General features: G+C 43.4%; 1 protein-coding gene and 1 long non-coding RNA gene across 4 annotated transcripts in view; one reads left to right on the top strand and one right to left on the bottom strand.

Moving 5' to 3' along the window:
- Positions 1–11,548, top strand: LOC146352992 (uncharacterized). Of its 2 annotated transcripts, none has more exons than XR_014787922.1 (3): positions 1–603; positions 3,916–4,057; positions 7,970–11,548. It is a non-coding gene; the product is annotated as an uncharacterized LOC146352992 (long non-coding RNA). The 2 variants fall into 2 exon arrangements; XR_014787923.1 differs by having other exon boundaries at positions 7,967–11,548.
- Positions 11,549–11,656: 108 nt separating this feature from the next.
- Positions 11,657–18,671, bottom strand: part of FSTL1 (follistatin like 1) — a 52,966-nt gene continuing 45,951 nt past the window's right edge. Inside the window, exons 10-11 of one of the 2 annotated variants that reach the window (XM_084835374.1) lie at positions 17,213–17,331; positions 11,657–13,563 (exon numbers count right to left, since the gene is read on the bottom strand). In XM_084835374.1, coding sequence (XP_084691500.1) covers positions 13,519–13,563; positions 17,213–17,331 — 164 coding nt within the window. In that variant the 3' untranslated portion in view covers positions 11,657–13,518. The remainder of the gene's footprint in view (positions 13,564–17,212; positions 17,332–18,671) is intronic. The other variant, XM_084835375.1, reaches the window with a different exon arrangement.

Here is an 18,671-nt window from a genome sequence, read left to right as displayed (position 1 = left end):
CTCTCCCGCGGGGGCCGTTCGCCCTGCCCCGCTCCCCTTTCAATTGTTCGATATTTATACAGGTTCCCGAGTAGCTTCTACGAGGAAGAGGCCCCGCCGAGTGCCGTGTTCTTATGCAATATACAGCTTTCCGGGCAAGTGCCCTGGGAATCCAACAGAAGGAGCCTGGGAATGTAGGAGGAGACTGTGGCCTAGTTCTCACTGAGGTGGTGTGTGGACTGTACCACTTCAGGCGGGAACTCACATGGTGGAGTTACACCTCCATACAAAATAAATCCCCTTCATGGATCACTGCCTTGTTGTGGCGAAGGGGCTTGCGTAACTCAGTGAAGCCATAAGCTACGCCGTGCAGGGCCACCCAAGACGGACAGGTCATGGCAGAGAGTTCTGACAAAATGTGGTCCACTGGAGAAGGAAATGGCAACCCACTCCAGTATTCTTGCCAAGAAAACCCCATGGAACGTATTCAGTCAATCCTAAAGGAAATCAACCCTGAGTGCTCATTGGAAGGACAGATACTGAAGCTGAAGCTCAAATATTTTGGCCACCTAATGCAAAGAGAAAACTCTCTGGAGAAGACCCTGATGCTGGGAAAGACTGAAGGTAAAAGGAGAAGGGGACGGCAGAGGATGAGATGGCTAGATAGCATCACTGATGCATTGAATATGGACTTGAGCACGCTCCGGGAGAGAGCGCAGGACAAGGCCTGGCATGCTACGGTCCATGGGGTCACGGATAGTCAGACATGACTGAACGACTGAACAACAAACAAAATAAATACATAACAATTCCTGCATTTAGAAAATGAGCATGTCTAGGCAAGGCTAGGCTGTACCCCATTGGTCTGATGTTCATTTCATCATTAATTTATTATATTTCTATACCATTCCACAGCCAAAGTTCCCTGGATGGTTCACAGATTGCTAGTTTTCTATGGAAATGTGCCAGTATGGAGAACTTTTTTTGCATAGAGAAGCATACAATCATGTGAACCCCCACCTGCAGTCAAGTGGCACAGTCTAGGCACAGGTTTACCACTTAACAAATAGACCTAGTCTGTGCCAACCAACCCCTAAAGACTTGCAAAGGAGACTAAATCCTATGTCTATTTAATTTAAAATATCCCATGAATTCAGTGGGCCATACAAGTAACTTTATTATTTTTTTTATTGCATTTATATACTGCCCTATACCAAAGATCTCTGGGCGGTTTACACAGTTTACAGAACTGTACATAGGAGCTTCATCTTAAAAGAAGATGGGGATGGACTGAAGCCAGAGGACAGAACATGTATGAAGTGTTCATCTGATGGAAAAAGCTCCAGTCCATGACAAGTTATGTCACACAATAAATATGTTAGTTTTTAAGTTGCCACAAAACTCTGTTGTTTTTGCTGCTTCGTAACCCTCTGGCATTTTACTGCTGTGGCAATGAGTGTAGTGTTAAGAAAATAAAAGGTTTAGAAATGGCACCTGCAGAGAAAAGATCTGGTGTTTGCTAGAAAACTTAGGATACCTTCAACAATGTGAAAAAGTTACACTGTGACATGACTGGGCTAGGTGACCACACCCAGTTATACACCTGCTCTGTTGCCTTTGAGCAGAACACTGACAATGATCTATACTAAAACAAGCTCTTTTTCTTCAAGAAGAGCAAAGGCAAGGACATCCAGTTTACAGTTACAGTTTGTTGTGAAAAAAAAATCTTTGGACAGGTATAATTTATTATGGAACTTACATGCTTCTCTTCTGCAAAGGCCCTTAGTTTTTATTTTTTTAAAACCAAAACTTTTATTGTAAAACTAAAAATGCAGTTATAATAATAAAACAGAGAAATGAAGCAGAGCACTCAGTCATCCCAACTGCATCTACAATCCTGATCTCATAGAACCCCTCCCCCACCCCCCCATCCATCTGCTGATTGCTGGGTTGTTACAGGCTATCACACATACATGTATTGAAACTAGTGATGTGAGGCAGATATTTTTCCATTGCTATATATTTCCATGGACATTTTTCTATGTCTAAAAATGCATTGTTTGATAAAATTAAGTAGTAACATAACAAACATATGAAATACAAGTACATTTGGAAGTTTTGCAATTGTAATTTACCTTTTTCAGGCAAGTATCCCTACAAAGCAAGGAGATAATGATGATTTATTACATTTCTATACTGCCCCATAGCCGAAACTCTTTGGGTGGTTTACAAAGATTAAAAACCATTAAAAATACATTATATGAAGTGCAAAACGATTTAATAAAAACATATAAAAAGACAGCACACACAGAGACAACATATATCTAAAAACAACTTTAAACAATCAACCATAAGAAAAATCCAGGACCTGATTTAAAACTCATCATAAGCTGCCAAATACCTGAGTGAAGAGAAAGGTCTTAACACGGCACCGAAAATATAACAATATTGGTGCCGTGTGGGCCTCCTCGGGGTGGTCACCCCACAATTGGGGAGCCACCACCAAGAAGGCCCTCTCCCTTGTTGCCGCCTTCCAAGTCTCTCTCAGAGGAGGCACGTGGAGGAGGGCCTTAGATACTGAACATAGTGTATGGGTAGGTTCATGTTGGGAGAGCCGTCTGAGGCTTTATAGGTTAAAATCAGCACCTTGAATTGGGGTCAGAATTGGGGGCCTTCTTGTCCCTGTTATCAGTTTGGTTGCCGCATTTTGCACAAGCTGCAGGTTCTGAACTATCTTCAAAAGCAGCCCCATGTAGAAGGCATTGTAGTAATCTAACTTGGAGGTTACCAGAGCACAGACAACTGAAGCCAGTTTATCCCTGTCCAGATAGGGGCATAGCTGGGCCACCAACTGAAGCTGGTAGAAGGCACTCTGTGCCACCAAAGCCACCTGAGCCTCAAGTGAGAAAGAAGGCTCCAGGAGGCAATTATTTGAGGCCTGCTAAAATTAGTCATGTAAACAGTTTTCAATACTTTCATTTTTTTAAAGGGAAGTCATAGAATCATAGTTAGAAGGGATCTCCATGGTCATTTAGTTCAACCCCCTTCCAGTGCAGGAAATCTGCTGCTACAGCATCCCTGATAGTTGGCCATACAGCCACAACTTAAAAGCTTCTAATGAAGGAGAGTCCTTTACTTTCCAAGGCAGTCTGTTCCACTGTCAAACAGCTTGTACTATCAGGAACTTCTTCCTAATGTTTAGTTAGGGCTCAGACTCCACCTCTGACTTATACCCAGTCTTTTGGGGCAGGTTACTTGACCTTTGCTATGCCTGCCATGGCAGCTGTTTTGTGGTGGTGTCCAGGACAGTTTTTCAAACTACCAAATGTGCCCATGGCCCAAAAAGGTTGCCTACCCCTGGTCTATACTCTTATCGTGAGGCATTGGTGCCACAATTATAGAACTGGTGAAGATTCATGAGCTCTCTAAAGCATTGCTGCTTGTCGGGGAGGGCCCAGGGGATGATAATATAGACTCTCTTATCACCGTAGAACTTTGTAGCGTACTGCTGGGTTCTATTCCATACACAAACCACATATCCACACCCACTCCTGTTCCACATACATAGAAGGCTACAGGTGTAAATTGGAGGGGCAACATTGTGATTCTGAAGGAATTCCCATCTCTCCCCATTCTTAGATGTGTGTTCTGAAGACTCAGTATTAATTTACCATCTGGCTGTATATGCTAAATGCTTTTCTATAAGAGTCATGCTTTCTATCAGATTTGGACCTACTAACTTTCATTCATGTATTCGCAATGTTGAGGCTAGACTAATATAATGAGCTCTATGTGAGGCTGCAGTTGATGACAAATATTGCTGGGGACTGAACCTGGGGCCTTTTGCATACCAAAAACTATGGCACTTCCTTATGCATGTAGGATGCTCCAGCATTTGCACTAACTTCCCATAGTCTTCTGTATCCTCTTTTACAGAGGGGAGTCCTCTGTTTGAAGGGCTGTCTGGACCAAGTCTGGTATGAAGAACCACCAGAAGGAAGAGCTGGGCCTTGAAGCTTGAATAGCACCTGGACCCCAGACTGAGCAAGGCACACAGGTCACAGTCTTCCACACTATGGTGAGATTCTATCTATAATTATTTCTAAATTTGCATCTATACAAATAAATGAGCAAATACAAAATTGTGTCTTCTTTTTTGGTGATTTTCGTTGTTGTTGTTGTTGTTGTTCAGTCGTTGTGTCCAACTCTTCGTGACCCCATGGACCATAGCACGCCAGGCCTTCCCGTCCTCTGCTCTCTCCCGGAGTGTGCTCAAGTTCATATTCATTGCATCGGTGATGATATCTAGCCATCTCATCCTCTGTCGTCCCCGTCTCCTTTTGCCTTCAATCTTTCCCAGCATCAGGGTCTTTTCCAGTGACTTTTCTCTTCGTATTAGGTGGCCAAAATATTTGAGCTTCAGCTTCAGTATCTGCCCTTCAAATGAGCACTCAGGGTTGATTTCCTTTAGGATTGACTGATTTGACCTCCTTGCAGTCCAGGAGACTCGTAAGAGCCTTCTCCAGCACCACAGTTCGAAAGCATCAATTCTTCGGCACTCAGCCTTCCTTATAGTCCAGCTCTCACAGCCATACATTACTACTGGGAAAACCATAGCTTTGATTATACGAACCTTTGTCGGCAAGGTGATGTCTCTGCTTCTTACTATGCTGTCTAGGTGTGCCATAGCTTTCCTCCCAAGGAGCAAGTGTCTTTTAATTTCATGACTACAGTCACCATCTGCGATGATCTTGGAGCCCAAGAAAGTAAAATCTGTCACTGCTTTCATTTCTTCCCCTTCTATATGCCAGGAAGTGATGGGGCCAGATGCCATGATCTTAGTTCTTTTAATATTGAGTTTCAAACCAGCTTTTGCACTCTCCTCTTTCACCCTCAACAAGAGGCTCTTTAGATCCTCTTCGCTTTCTGCCATTAGGGTGGTGTCGTCTGCGTATCTGAAGTTGTTAATTCTCCCGGCAATCTTAATTCCGACCTGTGATTCATCCAACCCGGCGTTTCTCATGATGTACTCTGCATATAAATTAAATAAGCATGGCGACAATATACAGCCTTGTCATACTCCTTTCCCAATTTTGAACCAATCGTTTGTTCCATGTCAGGTTCTTACTGTTGATTCTTGAGCCTTGTACAGGTTTCTCAGGAGACAGGTAAGGTGGTCTGGTACTCCCATCTCTTTAAGAATTTGCCACAGTTTGTTGTGATCCACACAACCAAAGGCTTTAGCGTAGAAATGCTAAAATGAAATGAAGCAGAAATAGACGTTTTTCTGGAATTCTCTTGCTTTCTCCATGATCCAGCGAATGTTGGCGAGCCCCTTCGCCACAACAAGGCAGTGATCCATGAAGGGGTTTTTGGTGATGCATGTCCTCTTTTTGGAGATTCACAAGTGGCCACCCTAGTTTTCTGGGGGTTGCTGTAGGTGCTTGTTTTGACCTATGAAGGCCGTAGTGGTTTGAGGCTACATACTTAAGGAACTGATCTCTCCAATATCTCCTATCACAAACTTTGGGGTTAATGAAAAGAACCATTTTAAGTGTACTATCTATGCACCAAGTTGAAAAATAAGGTACACAATTAGACATTCCTTCAGTTGCTTCCTTGCTGTGGAATTGCCTGACTCTTGTAGTTTGCTAAATCCCAAGCAGCAGAGGTTTAAAATAACACAATAAAATACCCTTAACCTTAGCTTGAAAATAATTTCCAGTACAGTTATAAGTTGTGGGATACTGGGATTGTCTGTGTTTTAAGGCGATGTAAAAAGAATAGCCAAAATTGTCAGGGTTATTAGAAGTGCAAGGTTATTTCAAGTTTTTGGCTACAGTCCCGTTCAGAGTTAAGTATGCTTAAATCCACTGAACTTAATATGCTTAAATGCATACTTATTTCTCTGTTGCCTTGTGCCCTTGAGGTTTTTGAAACATTTTCCATATCACTAGTAAGATTAATCCTACTCATCACAACTCCTGCCCCCTTATCCTTAACACCTTTCCTTATCAATGGGCCATTCTATCAAAGGGTGGAGGAGGGGGAGAGAATGAGACAGCTGACATCAGTTCTCATATTCATTAAGGAAGTTCATCCAGATTTCCTGAAATCATTCTAGAGCTGTGTTTCCACAACAATGGAAGGAGAAGCTAATGGAGAAGTACTGGATTTTTTAAAAAGACTCATTTTGCTGCAAGCAGGGCTCCACGAGAAGATTCTCCGGACTAGTAAAAATTGCTTCACAGAACATACTTCCTGGGGTGGGGGTTGGAGTGAACGTCATCTAACTGTCAGGGGCTGTTCGACCAATAAGAGAGGCTTCCCCCCTCCCCCCCCCTTTCTCCTTTCCCTCCTTTCTTGCTCCATTTCAGGAACAAGCCTCACTGAGCATAGTGGCAGTTACTTCTGAGTACACACACACGTTTGTGCTGGGAAAGTGGGGGGGGAGAACACAAAGACAGAAACCAGCCCCCATTTTAACCCGCAGGATCTCTGTAACAAAGTAGTTTCTTCCTAAGGCGATAAACCAAAGGAGAATTGGAGCCTCGAGATTGTGCTGTGCCGTGTCAATTGAGGGGGTTCTCTGTAATTTCTGTGGGCTACTGTAATTTTCTGAGGGCAAGCCTCATTCAGCACAATGAGAGGAAACGCTCCTTGACTGAGGTCACAGTGAAAGGCACACCCCTCTGCAGGGCTAGCATGCCCGAGGTCAATGTGAGAGTTGGGGCACACGGCAACTATACTGGGGAGAACCTGACTTAAGGAAAAGAATCAGACTTTAAGCAGTCTCAGGGAATCTGGTTTTTCCCTAATAAGCTCCGAGGTGGCTGCTGGATAGCCATGATGGCATCTATCCCTAATGACCTCAACACACTCGGAGGTGTTCCCTCTGTTATAGGCTATTTGGGTATCTTGACATTTCCCTTGTCAAGATTTCCTTGACAGAAATAGCAGCTGTGGGGGAGGGATTTACATCAACATTATAAAAAGGGAACTTGTTTAACTATGCCCCCACAAAAGTACTGTGGTCCCAATTTTGACTTCCTCAGGTGCTTTTAAAAACAAATTTAAAGAGGCAGGAGATCCAAACACATATCTCTGATGTCTCATCTAGTTTATCCCTTAAATATGGCTTGGCTTTGACCTTTCCCATCCCTGGAGATGAGAGAGAAGCATGGAGAAAGCAACAGAATAGATTATGTGTGGTGGCTTATTTACAACTCAGGGATCAGAATATATAAATTCAGAGCACTTGAATTACTTTTCAGTTTTTTTCTGACTCTCAGTCTGTCCATGTCAGATTAAAATGCACACTCCTTGTATGTGCACTCCTTGTAACTCTCTTTTCCTTGTATAGAAAATAAAGCTGCAAGTACTCACTGTTGTCAGGTACTTCTGGGCAGTAGCCAATGCTGCCTATCCATATGCGGGGCCCACCATTGCTTCTGTTTCGTGCACTGCCAGTCCTGCCACTTCCATTGTACAAGCAACTCCCATCGCTTGCACAATGGTGAATTAGTGCTTCCGGGTGCAATCCCCAAAATGAGTGGAAACACTAGTTTCTGTAAGGGGGCAGGTTGAAAGAGCTCTCTTATGCAAGCTCCACCAACCTGCCCCCTTCCAGAAATTAGCATTTGCACTCGTTTCGTGTTGCCCCCCTCCTGGAAGTGCTAAATCACTGTTGTGTAAGTGGTGGGGGCTGCTTGCACAACGGAATTGGCAGGGTGCAAAAGAATCAGTGGGGGTGTAAGTGCTCCATTGTATGCCGCCATGGAAAAGCAAGTATACATATATTCTTCTTGTTCTTTTTTGCTAATCTTTGCTATTTATTCACTGCACAGAGCGAGAAAAGCAGTGCGCAGGGGACGTCCAGAAATTGTTAAGCTAATTCTCCTTTTATCTTGTGAATAAAACTAAGCAAATGAAATATTTTGGTTGTTTTTTGTACCCTGATATCTTGTTCTTTCCCCTCTATCCCCAGTAGAAACTACAGAGATACAAGAACTAAAGCAGATTGATTTTTGTTTCTGAAAGCTGATACCGAAACCATTCCATCCCTTCAGCTGTACAGACCCCACAGTAAATATACCACAGAAGAGGTCTTGGATTTCTTGTTCTCTTGGCTGAACTGTAATAATATACAGACAGAGCAATGGAGCAACACACTTCAAATTCATGATTAGTTCAATGGATCCAGTAGCTCTTGACACTGGCAACATAGTGGAAAATTTAAGGGAACTTTTCCATGCAACAAAAATAATGGATTTGTTAAGTAGAGTTCCAAGTTTCTATGGGGGGAAAATAACTGGCTGAGTCTCCACCTTTAGTACTACTGAGTGACCTTACATGACAGCAGCTGAGTGTGTCCCCCATCTCTGCTGCTGTCATATAGTGGGATTTAGTATTTTGGGCTCTGTAGAGGAAATGCACTGGAAGACCATTGTATTTCAAGGAGACAGGAAAGTGGCGCACCACAATTGTTCCTTGCATGGCTGAAGCTCCTGGAGAACCTTAAAAACCTGCCCCCTTTAAGAGCTCTCAAGCCTCTAGGCTGGAGGCTTTGCTTTCCAAGGTCAGTTGTCTGCTTGGGAGCATACAACCTTGAATCAATTAAATTGGCCACTGTCCACTCACTTTAGCTTATCTCTTGGGCAGTGCAAGAATGTATGAACATTACGAGACCTCAGAATCTGACCATCACCCAGGTATGATTAATTAGGGTGCTCCTCAAACCTGCACATGGCAACAGGAAAACTCAGGTATAAAAGTCACTAGAGACTTGCCCATAGTGAGCTTTGATGCAGACGTGGACCATAGAGGTGTGCGTGCCAGCCAATGGGGTCTCTCCATTGTCGATCACCTGGAGCTCCCAACAACTGAATGGGAAAGTAAGCTATCTTGCTCAGTATCAGTATTTTGTTATTTTGTATCATTTTGCTTGCTCTTTAATAAAATCCTTGACTTCTATCCACCTGTGTTCTTATTGCTTCTGAATCATATGATATGAAAATAAGCATTGCAGAGATCTATTGTAGCAGTCTTTGCAGTGGAGTAAGGGGAGGATAGAACAGAGGGTAGTCACCCAGACATGTTTTGGGCCAGATAAAGTGACTGACACCCTGCAGGTTGAGGATGGGGTGGGAGCATCTTTCTTTTGGGGCACAGTGAAGTACTGGGGGGGGGGAGCTGGTAAGCTTTTGATAAGAGGTGATCCTTTCTGTTGCTCCCTTGTCCAAAAGTGTAGTAATTTCTTCCAAGTGTGTGTGTGTTGGGGGGAGGGGGTGAATGGTGTGGAAAACCCCTGTAGGGGAGAGTAATCTTGAACTCGATGGTGTAGCCACTGTAGATGATTGAGAGGACCCACACATTGGTCATTATGGATTCTTATATAAGTAGAAAGGGACAGAGCCGGTTGGAGAAGGAGGGGGTCACAGTTGAGTTCCTTGGTGGAAGTCAAAGACATCATTTTGATTGGCCTGGGTGCTTCCCCCTTGCCGGCTGAAGATAGTTGTTTTGGAAGCGTCATCTAGGCTGCAAGAAGGTTTAAGATGCTGGTTTAAATGTCCTGCTCATAGCGGATTCTGATAGGTGCTTTGGGATCCCTAGCATTGCCAGTAGAAGTGGGGGTGATTTGCAGAGTAAGAGAAAATTGGGATTCTAGGCTCATCTTGTGGGCAGAAGTCTTTATCTTTTAGATGTGGTCCAAAGTTTCCTTTGTGTAGGCATTAACAAGTCCTTCCCCATCAAATGGGAGGTCTTTAGCCCTAGATCTGGCTTCCTGGTGGAGGCCTGCTGATTTGAGCCAAGCATGGTGCTGAAGTGATACAGTGACTGCCATAGCCTTAGAGCCACAATCTGCCATATGATGAAAAGCATTGATCTGCTGGCTTGCCGGTTTGTGGGTTTCAACTTGAATGATCATTGCCAAGTGCTTAATATCCTCCATGATATTCTCGGCAATCAAAGAAGGTGGCTGCTTTCCCCCATAAAAATAGCTGATAAACCAGCATTGTTCACTACTCTGAATGCTTACATTGAACCACATTTGCCATTTAGATGATGAATCAGTGTGAAGCAGCCAGTTCTGTGCTGCCGTGTCCACATCTTTTAAGGCCTGCTCCCATGACAGGGCATGAAGGCGAGCCATCCCGTTTCTTTAGGCCTGTTTTGTAAATGCCTGTTAGCACACACAGGAGTCAACCTGATGTGCCTCACAGGCAAAGGTGGCACAGGGAGTGAGTCACTTGGCAATATTTTCCTGCCACAAGGGAGACACTTCCTGAAGAGCACCTTGGAGGCCGTATCCCCTCCCTCACCCTTGAGGGGGGAGTAGAAAATGAAGACAGAGGTTCAGATGGACAAGATGAAAAAGAAAAAAGAAAAAAAATCTGCCCAGCAGCCTGAGAAGAAACAACTGAGAAAACTGATGATGAAAACAGTGAGATACAGAGAAGATTCCTAATGCTGCTATTGCTGCAGCAGTTGAAAAGGAAAAGCGCAGGAAGGCAGCACCACACCCTGGAGCATGCACAGAGGAGAGTGGGTGGGCTCCCACCAAAGTTCTGCTCAGCTCTAGAATGTTCTGAATGATGCTCTAAACATCCATGTATGTGAGTCACAGAGACCATGGAGAAGTTGCCTTATACAGAGCTGACGCATTTGTCCAAATAGCTCAGTGTTATCTGCTCTGACTGGTAGCTGCTCTCCATGGTCTTAGACAAAGGTCTTTCCTAGCCCTGCCAGTTGAGGTTGTTTGAGATATCAGTGACTAAACCTGGGATCTTCTACATGCAAAGTATGTTCTCCATTGTTGAAGGTAACATCTCCTTTTATCCAGCACTAGTACACATGGTCCTCCAGTCCACTGCATAAAGGAGGACTGCAACAGTCCTCTGCATAACTATGACAGCAATAGTGAGGAGTGCCATATTTAATTCCAGGGTTATACCAAACAACATGGATTAGAAAATGGAATGACTAATCTGCTTGGAGGCTTGAGACTTTCAAACTGGCAAAATGGCACTAATGTAGAAAACAATGCTACACACACAGCTAGTGTTTATAGTGCAGAACTTATGCAAAATATTGCTGTGACAAATTTGAAGCACCCAGGTCTATCAGTCCATTGAGTCCTGCTCCGCTGGTACAAAGGGGAATATCATATTCCAGAAGGTGCAGTGGCTTCGAATTACTTAGCTTCCATCTGGTTTTCTGGCAATCCAACATTTCTAAGTGTTTTCTATACACGGGTGCAGATTGTACATGGCAGAGGCCACAAAGATCTTGGGACTAATCCCAGCATTGTTTATAGCCAGACTGTGCTGCATGCTATCAGAATGTCAGGGTACACCTGTAAGAGGGGTCCCTTTGCTCTTGGCTTGATGCTTCAAAGATGAACTGGAAGTGCAGGAAGTGTGACTTGAAAAAGCAAATCAGATGTGACACGTGGAAAATTCTGTGCTGAAATCATGCATCAGATTATGTAAACTACATAGCCCCAAAACATTACTCTTCTGTCCCCAGTGCCAGCAGAGCAGAGAGACAAGGGACCAACCATAATACATTTAAACCAAGGCCTAAGCTTGATGGAATGATATTAAGGCTCAGTCCAAAGAATACTTATACAGAAGTAATCAAGATTGCTAAACTAGAATAAGGTTTCCACATTGCAATGTTTGGCCAGTGTTACATGTATTTTTTTTTTTTTTACAAATATACCTGTGGGTATGAAGAGTCAAGGTCTTTTTCGGAGAGCAACTTCTATTTGGCCAGTCCCCAAGATCATTTTCAGCAAAGAGAGAGCCAAAAAGCATTTTACTCTGCAATCCCATCATTACTTGCTTGAAAGTAAATCCCATTGAACTTGGCAAAATTTTCAACATGAGGACTCATTCCCAAGGATGGGGCTATTCAGAATAATTTACATTTTCTCATTTAGAGATTTCCACTAAGAACCCAATTTTCCCTTTGAGCATACGTAAAAAACCCCCACAATGCCTTTGATGTTTATTATACTAATGTGAGGAGACTGAATCCTCTGATTTTATTGCCAGAATTCCTAGACAGCATGAGACACTGATCTCACACCAAGAAATGCAATGCATTTATGGGCTTGCACACTCTCCTTGCCTTACATGGAGGCTAGTTTTATCCTTTCACTGAATGGAAAAAGCTGCGTCAAAAAGCTTGGGAACAGCACTTTGCTTGCAAATCTCAACTGTGCAAGTTCTTCTTTGGAATTTACAGCACCAGTGCCACTATTGGAAGCACCAGAAGTTTAGACATCTTAGTAGCTGCAGTATCCAGAATTGCTCCCAGAATACATAGAAAAGAAGTTAATCTATTCTCTTAACAGAATGGGAAGAACTTACTATGTGTGAGACAAACGTTTCTGTTTCCTTCTATTTAATTTACAGGACTGACCCATTTCCTGCAGAACTGCAGTCAGGAATCCTCTCTTGAAGAAATTATCCTGTGGGAGGCAGTAGGCAGTCTCCTCTGAAAACTCTATTCTGCTCTATTCATGCATAAACTATGGCTCTTTGCCATATAAGGGATGCTGAAATATCAAATCCAGAATGGTCTCTAATGCTCTGGGTCCCCTAGTTGCCGCATTGATTTTACTTCTTTGATACATGCAGCTATAATACAAAGCATGAACCCAGAAGTACAGCATTTTTCAATAACTATAAACAATATGTATAAATCAAAGATACAAAAAGCTCAGTTAAAAGTAATTAATTAAAAAAGACAGTGTATGAGTGTGATAAGAAAATATATTGTAGCACCTTTGCAAAGAGAGCAGGGAAGAAAAGGAGGTCACTTTAGAACTTGCAATGCACTGGGGCTATTTGGCTTCTGGCAGGGAGAGGAATTTGGTCTGTATTCACTAGGAACTCTCATCCACATGCACAATTAATCAGACAAAAGGGCGAGAGGTTCTATGGGAGGTAAGATGCTGATTGAAATAGGGTATGGAAAAAAGGGAGGATGGTGTCTGTCTGTGAAAACAGAAAGGCCAGATATCAAGACAGGAAGTTGTGAGGCACAGTAATATGTCATGGAATATAAGCTTAGCCACAGGCACACACTTCCCATGTTCCTCCAGTGATGGCAGTAGTTTTGAAAAATTCCTTTTAGGCTGGCAGGGAGATTCCCTAGAGGCAAGCTATTTATTGGGCAGGACTATCAGCACAAACTCCCACAGAGGTCATGGTTACAGGTATCAGTGATACTTCCCCCTGAATGCCAAGAGCTCCAGACTTGGAATGGTTTGCTGTCCTGACTAAACCCCATCAGTGCAGATCTTCATCCTCGCTGTAGAAACCATAATATAGGGCGGCTTTCTTTGAAATAAAAAACACATACACCATCTATTATTTGTCCCCTCCCATCGCTACACAATGTAAATATCTGTGACTGAGCAATAAGTCCTAAACATATTTGCATATTGAAATCAGCACTGAAGGAAGACTGGTGGGTGCGTCAGGCAACACACCCTTCCTTTTGGACATCTTCGCTTGTAAGTTCTTCTTACATCTCTTTGGTGGCCATTTGCTTGATCTTCTCAGATGTCTCCTAGAAAGAAAGAAAGAAAGAAAGAAAGAAAGAAAGAAAGAAAGAAAGATAGTTAAATGGTTGCATTGTAATTTCACATGTTATTGCCAGAAGACTGTGCCCATGGAGTGACAATAATAAACTTCTCTGGTTGATCCCCTCTACATGTTCAATTCTTATCCTAAAAGGTAGAGCACTAGGGTGTGGGGTTTGTCTGTTATTTTGAGAAGCCAAATGCTTAACTGTGGGTCTAGAAAAGTATCTAAAACATTTTAGAACGGCCATTTTAGGAGCCAGTATAATAGTTTCTTGGAATATTTGCCTAGCGACTAGGCATCTGTGATTTTTTCCAACTCTGCTTAACCATGAACCATCTGCAAAGATGCATGCCTTAGCTCTTGCCCACCTAAGGGAAATTTTCCCCTTCCTCTCATAATACTGGAACTGAGGGTCACGCAATGAAATTGAAGTAGGTTCAGGACAGATAAAATGAAGTACTTCCACCGATCCCATCAGATGTAAGATGTGAAATGGCCAAAAGCAGGGATGAGTCTCAGGTCTTCCTAAGGGCTTTTATGCATTATCCTTGGAGGGAGCAATCCTATGGCTGCATAGAATATCTGGTTTTCTGGGAACTGACCTTCCCCCCCTTCTGCGCTGCCTTGCAGGCAGTGCAGAACAGCCCTGTGCTCCGTGCTCGCAAAAGGAGTGTGGAGCCGCCAAAATGGGGCGTTCCGGGGGGCATTCCCCAGCGGGGAGGGCAGAAATGCAAGTACGGCACATCCTATGTGTCGTATGGCAGCCTCCTCCCCCACTCTGCCCTCCCGAGGCTAGACAGCCGAAATCAGCTGTCTAGCCATAAATGCAAGGCAGGAGAAGCACAGAGGGAACAATCCCCTCTGTGCTTCTCCTGCCCTGCATTGGATAGGTGGTTACCTCCAAGTTCAGAGGCAGCTGCCTATCTGCATAGAATTGCCCCCTTAAAGACACGCCTATGCATCTAACCAGGTCAATCACAATCCATCAGATGCTTGATAAGCCTCACAACAACTGTTTGTTAGGATAGGTTGTGACTTATCCAAGACCACAAAGGGAGCATCATGGCTCAGAGACAATTTGAAATCAAAATCCAGCATTCTAGCTTCATGGAACATGCCCCCCCCCCGCCATCCTATCACCTGCTCTAGCAATACTGCTCTAGCAATACGGCTCTGGTATGCTCTCTCACAGGTAGTCAACTTTGGTTTGCCATACCACACTCTCCTGGACTGCCCTGTGGCTGATGAGATAAATTAAGTACTAGTGGAATACTAGTGGTAGTTCAAGAACTATATGATGGTCATCCTCTCCCCCACAATTATCCTGGTTCTTGGGGCCAACAGCTAGACAAAAGATGAAGAACAGATCTCCTATCACTTAATTTTTTTCCCAAAAAAGCAGCCATGAGCCTCCCAGGTGTAGGCTGGGGCCATATTACTTGGAGGGGGTTATTTATTTTCCTGTCCATAATTTTACCAAGGACAATTGTACCCAATGACAATTGTATTTGCCCAATTAGGAAAAATGTATGGACTTCCCTGAACATGGCAAATAACAACTTATGGTGGGAATGGGATTTTCATCAGGAAAATGACATGAGTGGAAGGATAACTCCTCTGCCCCAGCAACATGAGAATTGCTCACACCCAAATCCAGCAGCTTTTTGCAAACATTTCAAAAGACAAGAGATCTGATTGTGGATCTCCACTGTCTCGCCTAGTTTATTCATGCTCAGCCCTTTAAAATTACGTACGTTATTTACTTTGACTTTGTCCTTCAACTTTTTGCAAGTTGGCTGTCAGGGTTGTACACAACTCCCTTGAATGGTGCTGGAGATTTATAATGGTATTGAGAGAAGGGGCTGCAGGGGAGGAGTTGAAGCCTATGATATCCAGCGTTACATGCTTTTAAAGCTACCAGAATTCTGATAACGCAACACAACAGAGAGCACTAGGAGATCTAACCAGAAGAAATATATTTTGTGCTGTGAAAATCTTTAAAATCCACTATGCCAATCCCATTAGCACAAGATGTCTGGAGGCTGTATTGGGATGGATGAGAGTGAACAAGTTGAAACTTAATCCAGACAAGACAGAGGTACTGTGGGCTGGGAAACCAACTTTGGATGGAGGTTTGTAACAGGTCGTAGATGGGGTTGCACTCCCCCTAAAAGACCAAATGCGCAGTCTGGGAGTCCTCCTGGACTCTGAGCTAACTGGGGAAGCCCAGGTGGCTGCAGTGTCCAGGAGTGCTTTTTACCAGCTCAGGATGGTATGCCAGCTGCATCCCTATCTGAAGAGGATGGACCTTGCTTCAGTTATCCATGCACTAGTAATCTCTAGGCTGGACTACTGTAATGTGCTCTATGTGGGGCTGCCTTTGAAGACGTTTCAGAAACTTCAGCTGGTGCAGAATGTGGCTGCCCAAGTTTTGGGGGTAGGCAGAGGCAATTTGATCACATAATGCCTATACTGTGCCAGCTGCACTGATTACCAGTGTTTCCAAGCCCAATTTAAAGCAGTGGTTTTGACCTTTAAAACCTTAAACGGTTTGGGAGCAAGTTACTTGAAGGACTGCCTTCACCCATATCAGCCTGCCCATGCTTTAAGATCAGAAAGAGAGGCCCGTCTCATTTGCCTACCCGTGAGAGCAGTTAGGTGGATGACCACACATGAGAGGGCCTTCTCTGCAGTGGCCCCACATCTTTGGAACAAGTTGCCACCAGAGGTCTGCCATGCTCCGTCATTGCAGGTTTTTAAGCAAGCCTTAAAAACATATTATTTCACTGTGACCTTCTCTTGATATGACTGCTGTTGTTGCTGTTATTGCCATTGTTGTTGCTGCTGATTTTATTGTTGTTTTTATTGCTATTTTATTATTGTTTTTATTGCTATTTCATTGTTGTTTTTATTGCTATTTTGTTGTTTTTTATCACTTTTAATATTTAACTGTTTTTATGTATTTTATTGCTGTAAGTTGCCTTGGGAGGGCTTCTGCCTTGAAAGGTGACCAAGAAATATTTTAAATAAATAAATAAGATAACATATATATGTGGATTACATTCTATCAGGAAGAAATCATGGCACTTCTAGGGATACAAAAGCTTACAAAGTATGGACACACTGGGCATGGTTATGGCAGAATGCAAAATGAAGATAGTTCTTCAACGATTCTACAGGTTCCTATCAGCCCAGCCCTCCATGAAACAATAGCTTGAGGCCAACTTATAAATAAGCCCACAAAAGTTACTAGCCTGCCACTTTTTTACTAGCCTGCTAAGAATCTCGTAGCCTGTTTCCATACTAGCCACAGAGGCGGAGAAGGCCCCTCCTTTGCGGCCAGCATGAAAACACAGGTTGTTAGCCTCTTAGCAGGCTAGTTAAAAATGCTTTCTACCAAGCAGGCTGACAAGAGAAAGAATGGAACACTGTTCCTCCTCTGCCAGCCTGCTCATTCACTTGCATCACATTCCTTCTGTGTTCCTAAATACAATGCTGGCTTGAGGTATGTCATATTCCTAGATATTCCCAACAGCCAACAAAATACAGATTCCAACAGCTATCTCATATCACTTCAGAAAACTGAAACTATAGAAATAATATATAGCCAGCAGGTGTATGAGGCAAAGTACCCCCTCTAGTTCCCTTGTAACCTGATGCTTTTGCAGCTCCTGAACATATCTGGCCAGCTCTTCTTCAGTCAGGTTCTCGTCAGGCTGCTGCTCCTGAGAAGGTGCTTTCTGGTTCTTACCTAGAAAGACAAGCAGAGTTTACAACAGTCATAGCTGGCAGAAGTTTAGGAAGTTCAAGGCAAAGAGGTAAGACAGAGTCACAGCAAGTTCTACCATCACACCAAATTGAATTTGATCACAGGATCTTTTGGTGAGAAGACAAAACCCACCAATATCGGAGGAGGAAAAAGATAGCTGGGGAATATTTCTATATATATCCTATGATACAGATGATAGTGAAATTCATAGACATGCTAAGAGTAAGCTACAGCCTATGAAAGCTTATGTTCTATTAAATGTATTCGTTTATTTATTTGAAGGATTTTACCTCACTCTTCAGTTTAAAAATGCTCCCAGGCTTACAAAGATCAATAAGAGAGGCCCTGCCCTCAGGCTCACAATCTAAAAGACACAACACAAAAAGAAAAAAGAACTGAGAGAGAGAGAGGAGGAAGAAAGCAAACTCAGGCACTAGTTCTTAGTTAGAAAGTTCTTACAATAACCAGCTGAAGAGGAGAAGAGGAGCCAAAAGTTTCTGGTCTCTTAGCTGAGCCAATAGAGTGGCCCTGCTTCCGCTCTCTGCTACAGGCTGATGTAATTACTGCTGCCAGGTGACGATAGAGGGAGGAATCTGATGGAGCTGGCTTCTTGGCAGAGCAAATGGTGTCCTTCCCTTCAATCCCTCTGCTACAGCCTGATGGAATGGTTGCAACCAGGTTAGTGCAAGGAGGCTACTTGACTCAGATTTTAAACAGAAATAACTAGGAAATCCCTCACAGGGCCATTGTGAGAATATAACAAGATTAAAGATTAAAGATTCATTAGGACATTGCAGAAGTCCCACTATGTGGGTATAACCAAGGTATGTCTTCACCAGTAGAGATATGCCAGTGCAGCTGGAGGGGCCCAAATAGGATGGAGATTTGGAGTGATGTGAGCATGACATGCCAAACCTAATACTCCCTTAGACCCCAAATTTGCCCCCACTACTGGAGTACCGTTACGCCACCTTCCAAGGTATGTTAAAACAACAACACCCACTGAACACAGTGGAGAGCAAAAAACAAAAACAAAAAACCCCTGCCCCACTCACAGCCACAATACACAGCATTCAGGTTAAATCTGCACCCAATTATAGCACACCTACAAAAAGTAAATAAATCCCAGAGAGAGAGACCATAACTCAGATGATAGGGGACATGGCTTAGGGCTATATTTATCTGGCTCCATGTTATGCACACAAGGGAGAACTTTAGTGATGGGAGCAATGGAGAAAAGGCACTTTGCGCAAAGAGCTTGGCGTCAGAACAAATATAAGAAGAGCATGCTGCTAATACTTTTCTTCTCAGAACTCCTACAG

The sequence above is a fragment of the Heloderma suspectum genome, chromosome 2, assembly GCF_057233095.1.
Source record: "Heloderma suspectum isolate Gila_16-S chromosome 2, 16-S_ref, whole genome shotgun sequence".
Lineage (NCBI taxonomy): Eukaryota > Metazoa > Chordata > Lepidosauria > Squamata > Helodermatidae > Heloderma > Heloderma suspectum.
This window is presented reverse-complemented; position numbering and strand designations above follow the sequence as displayed.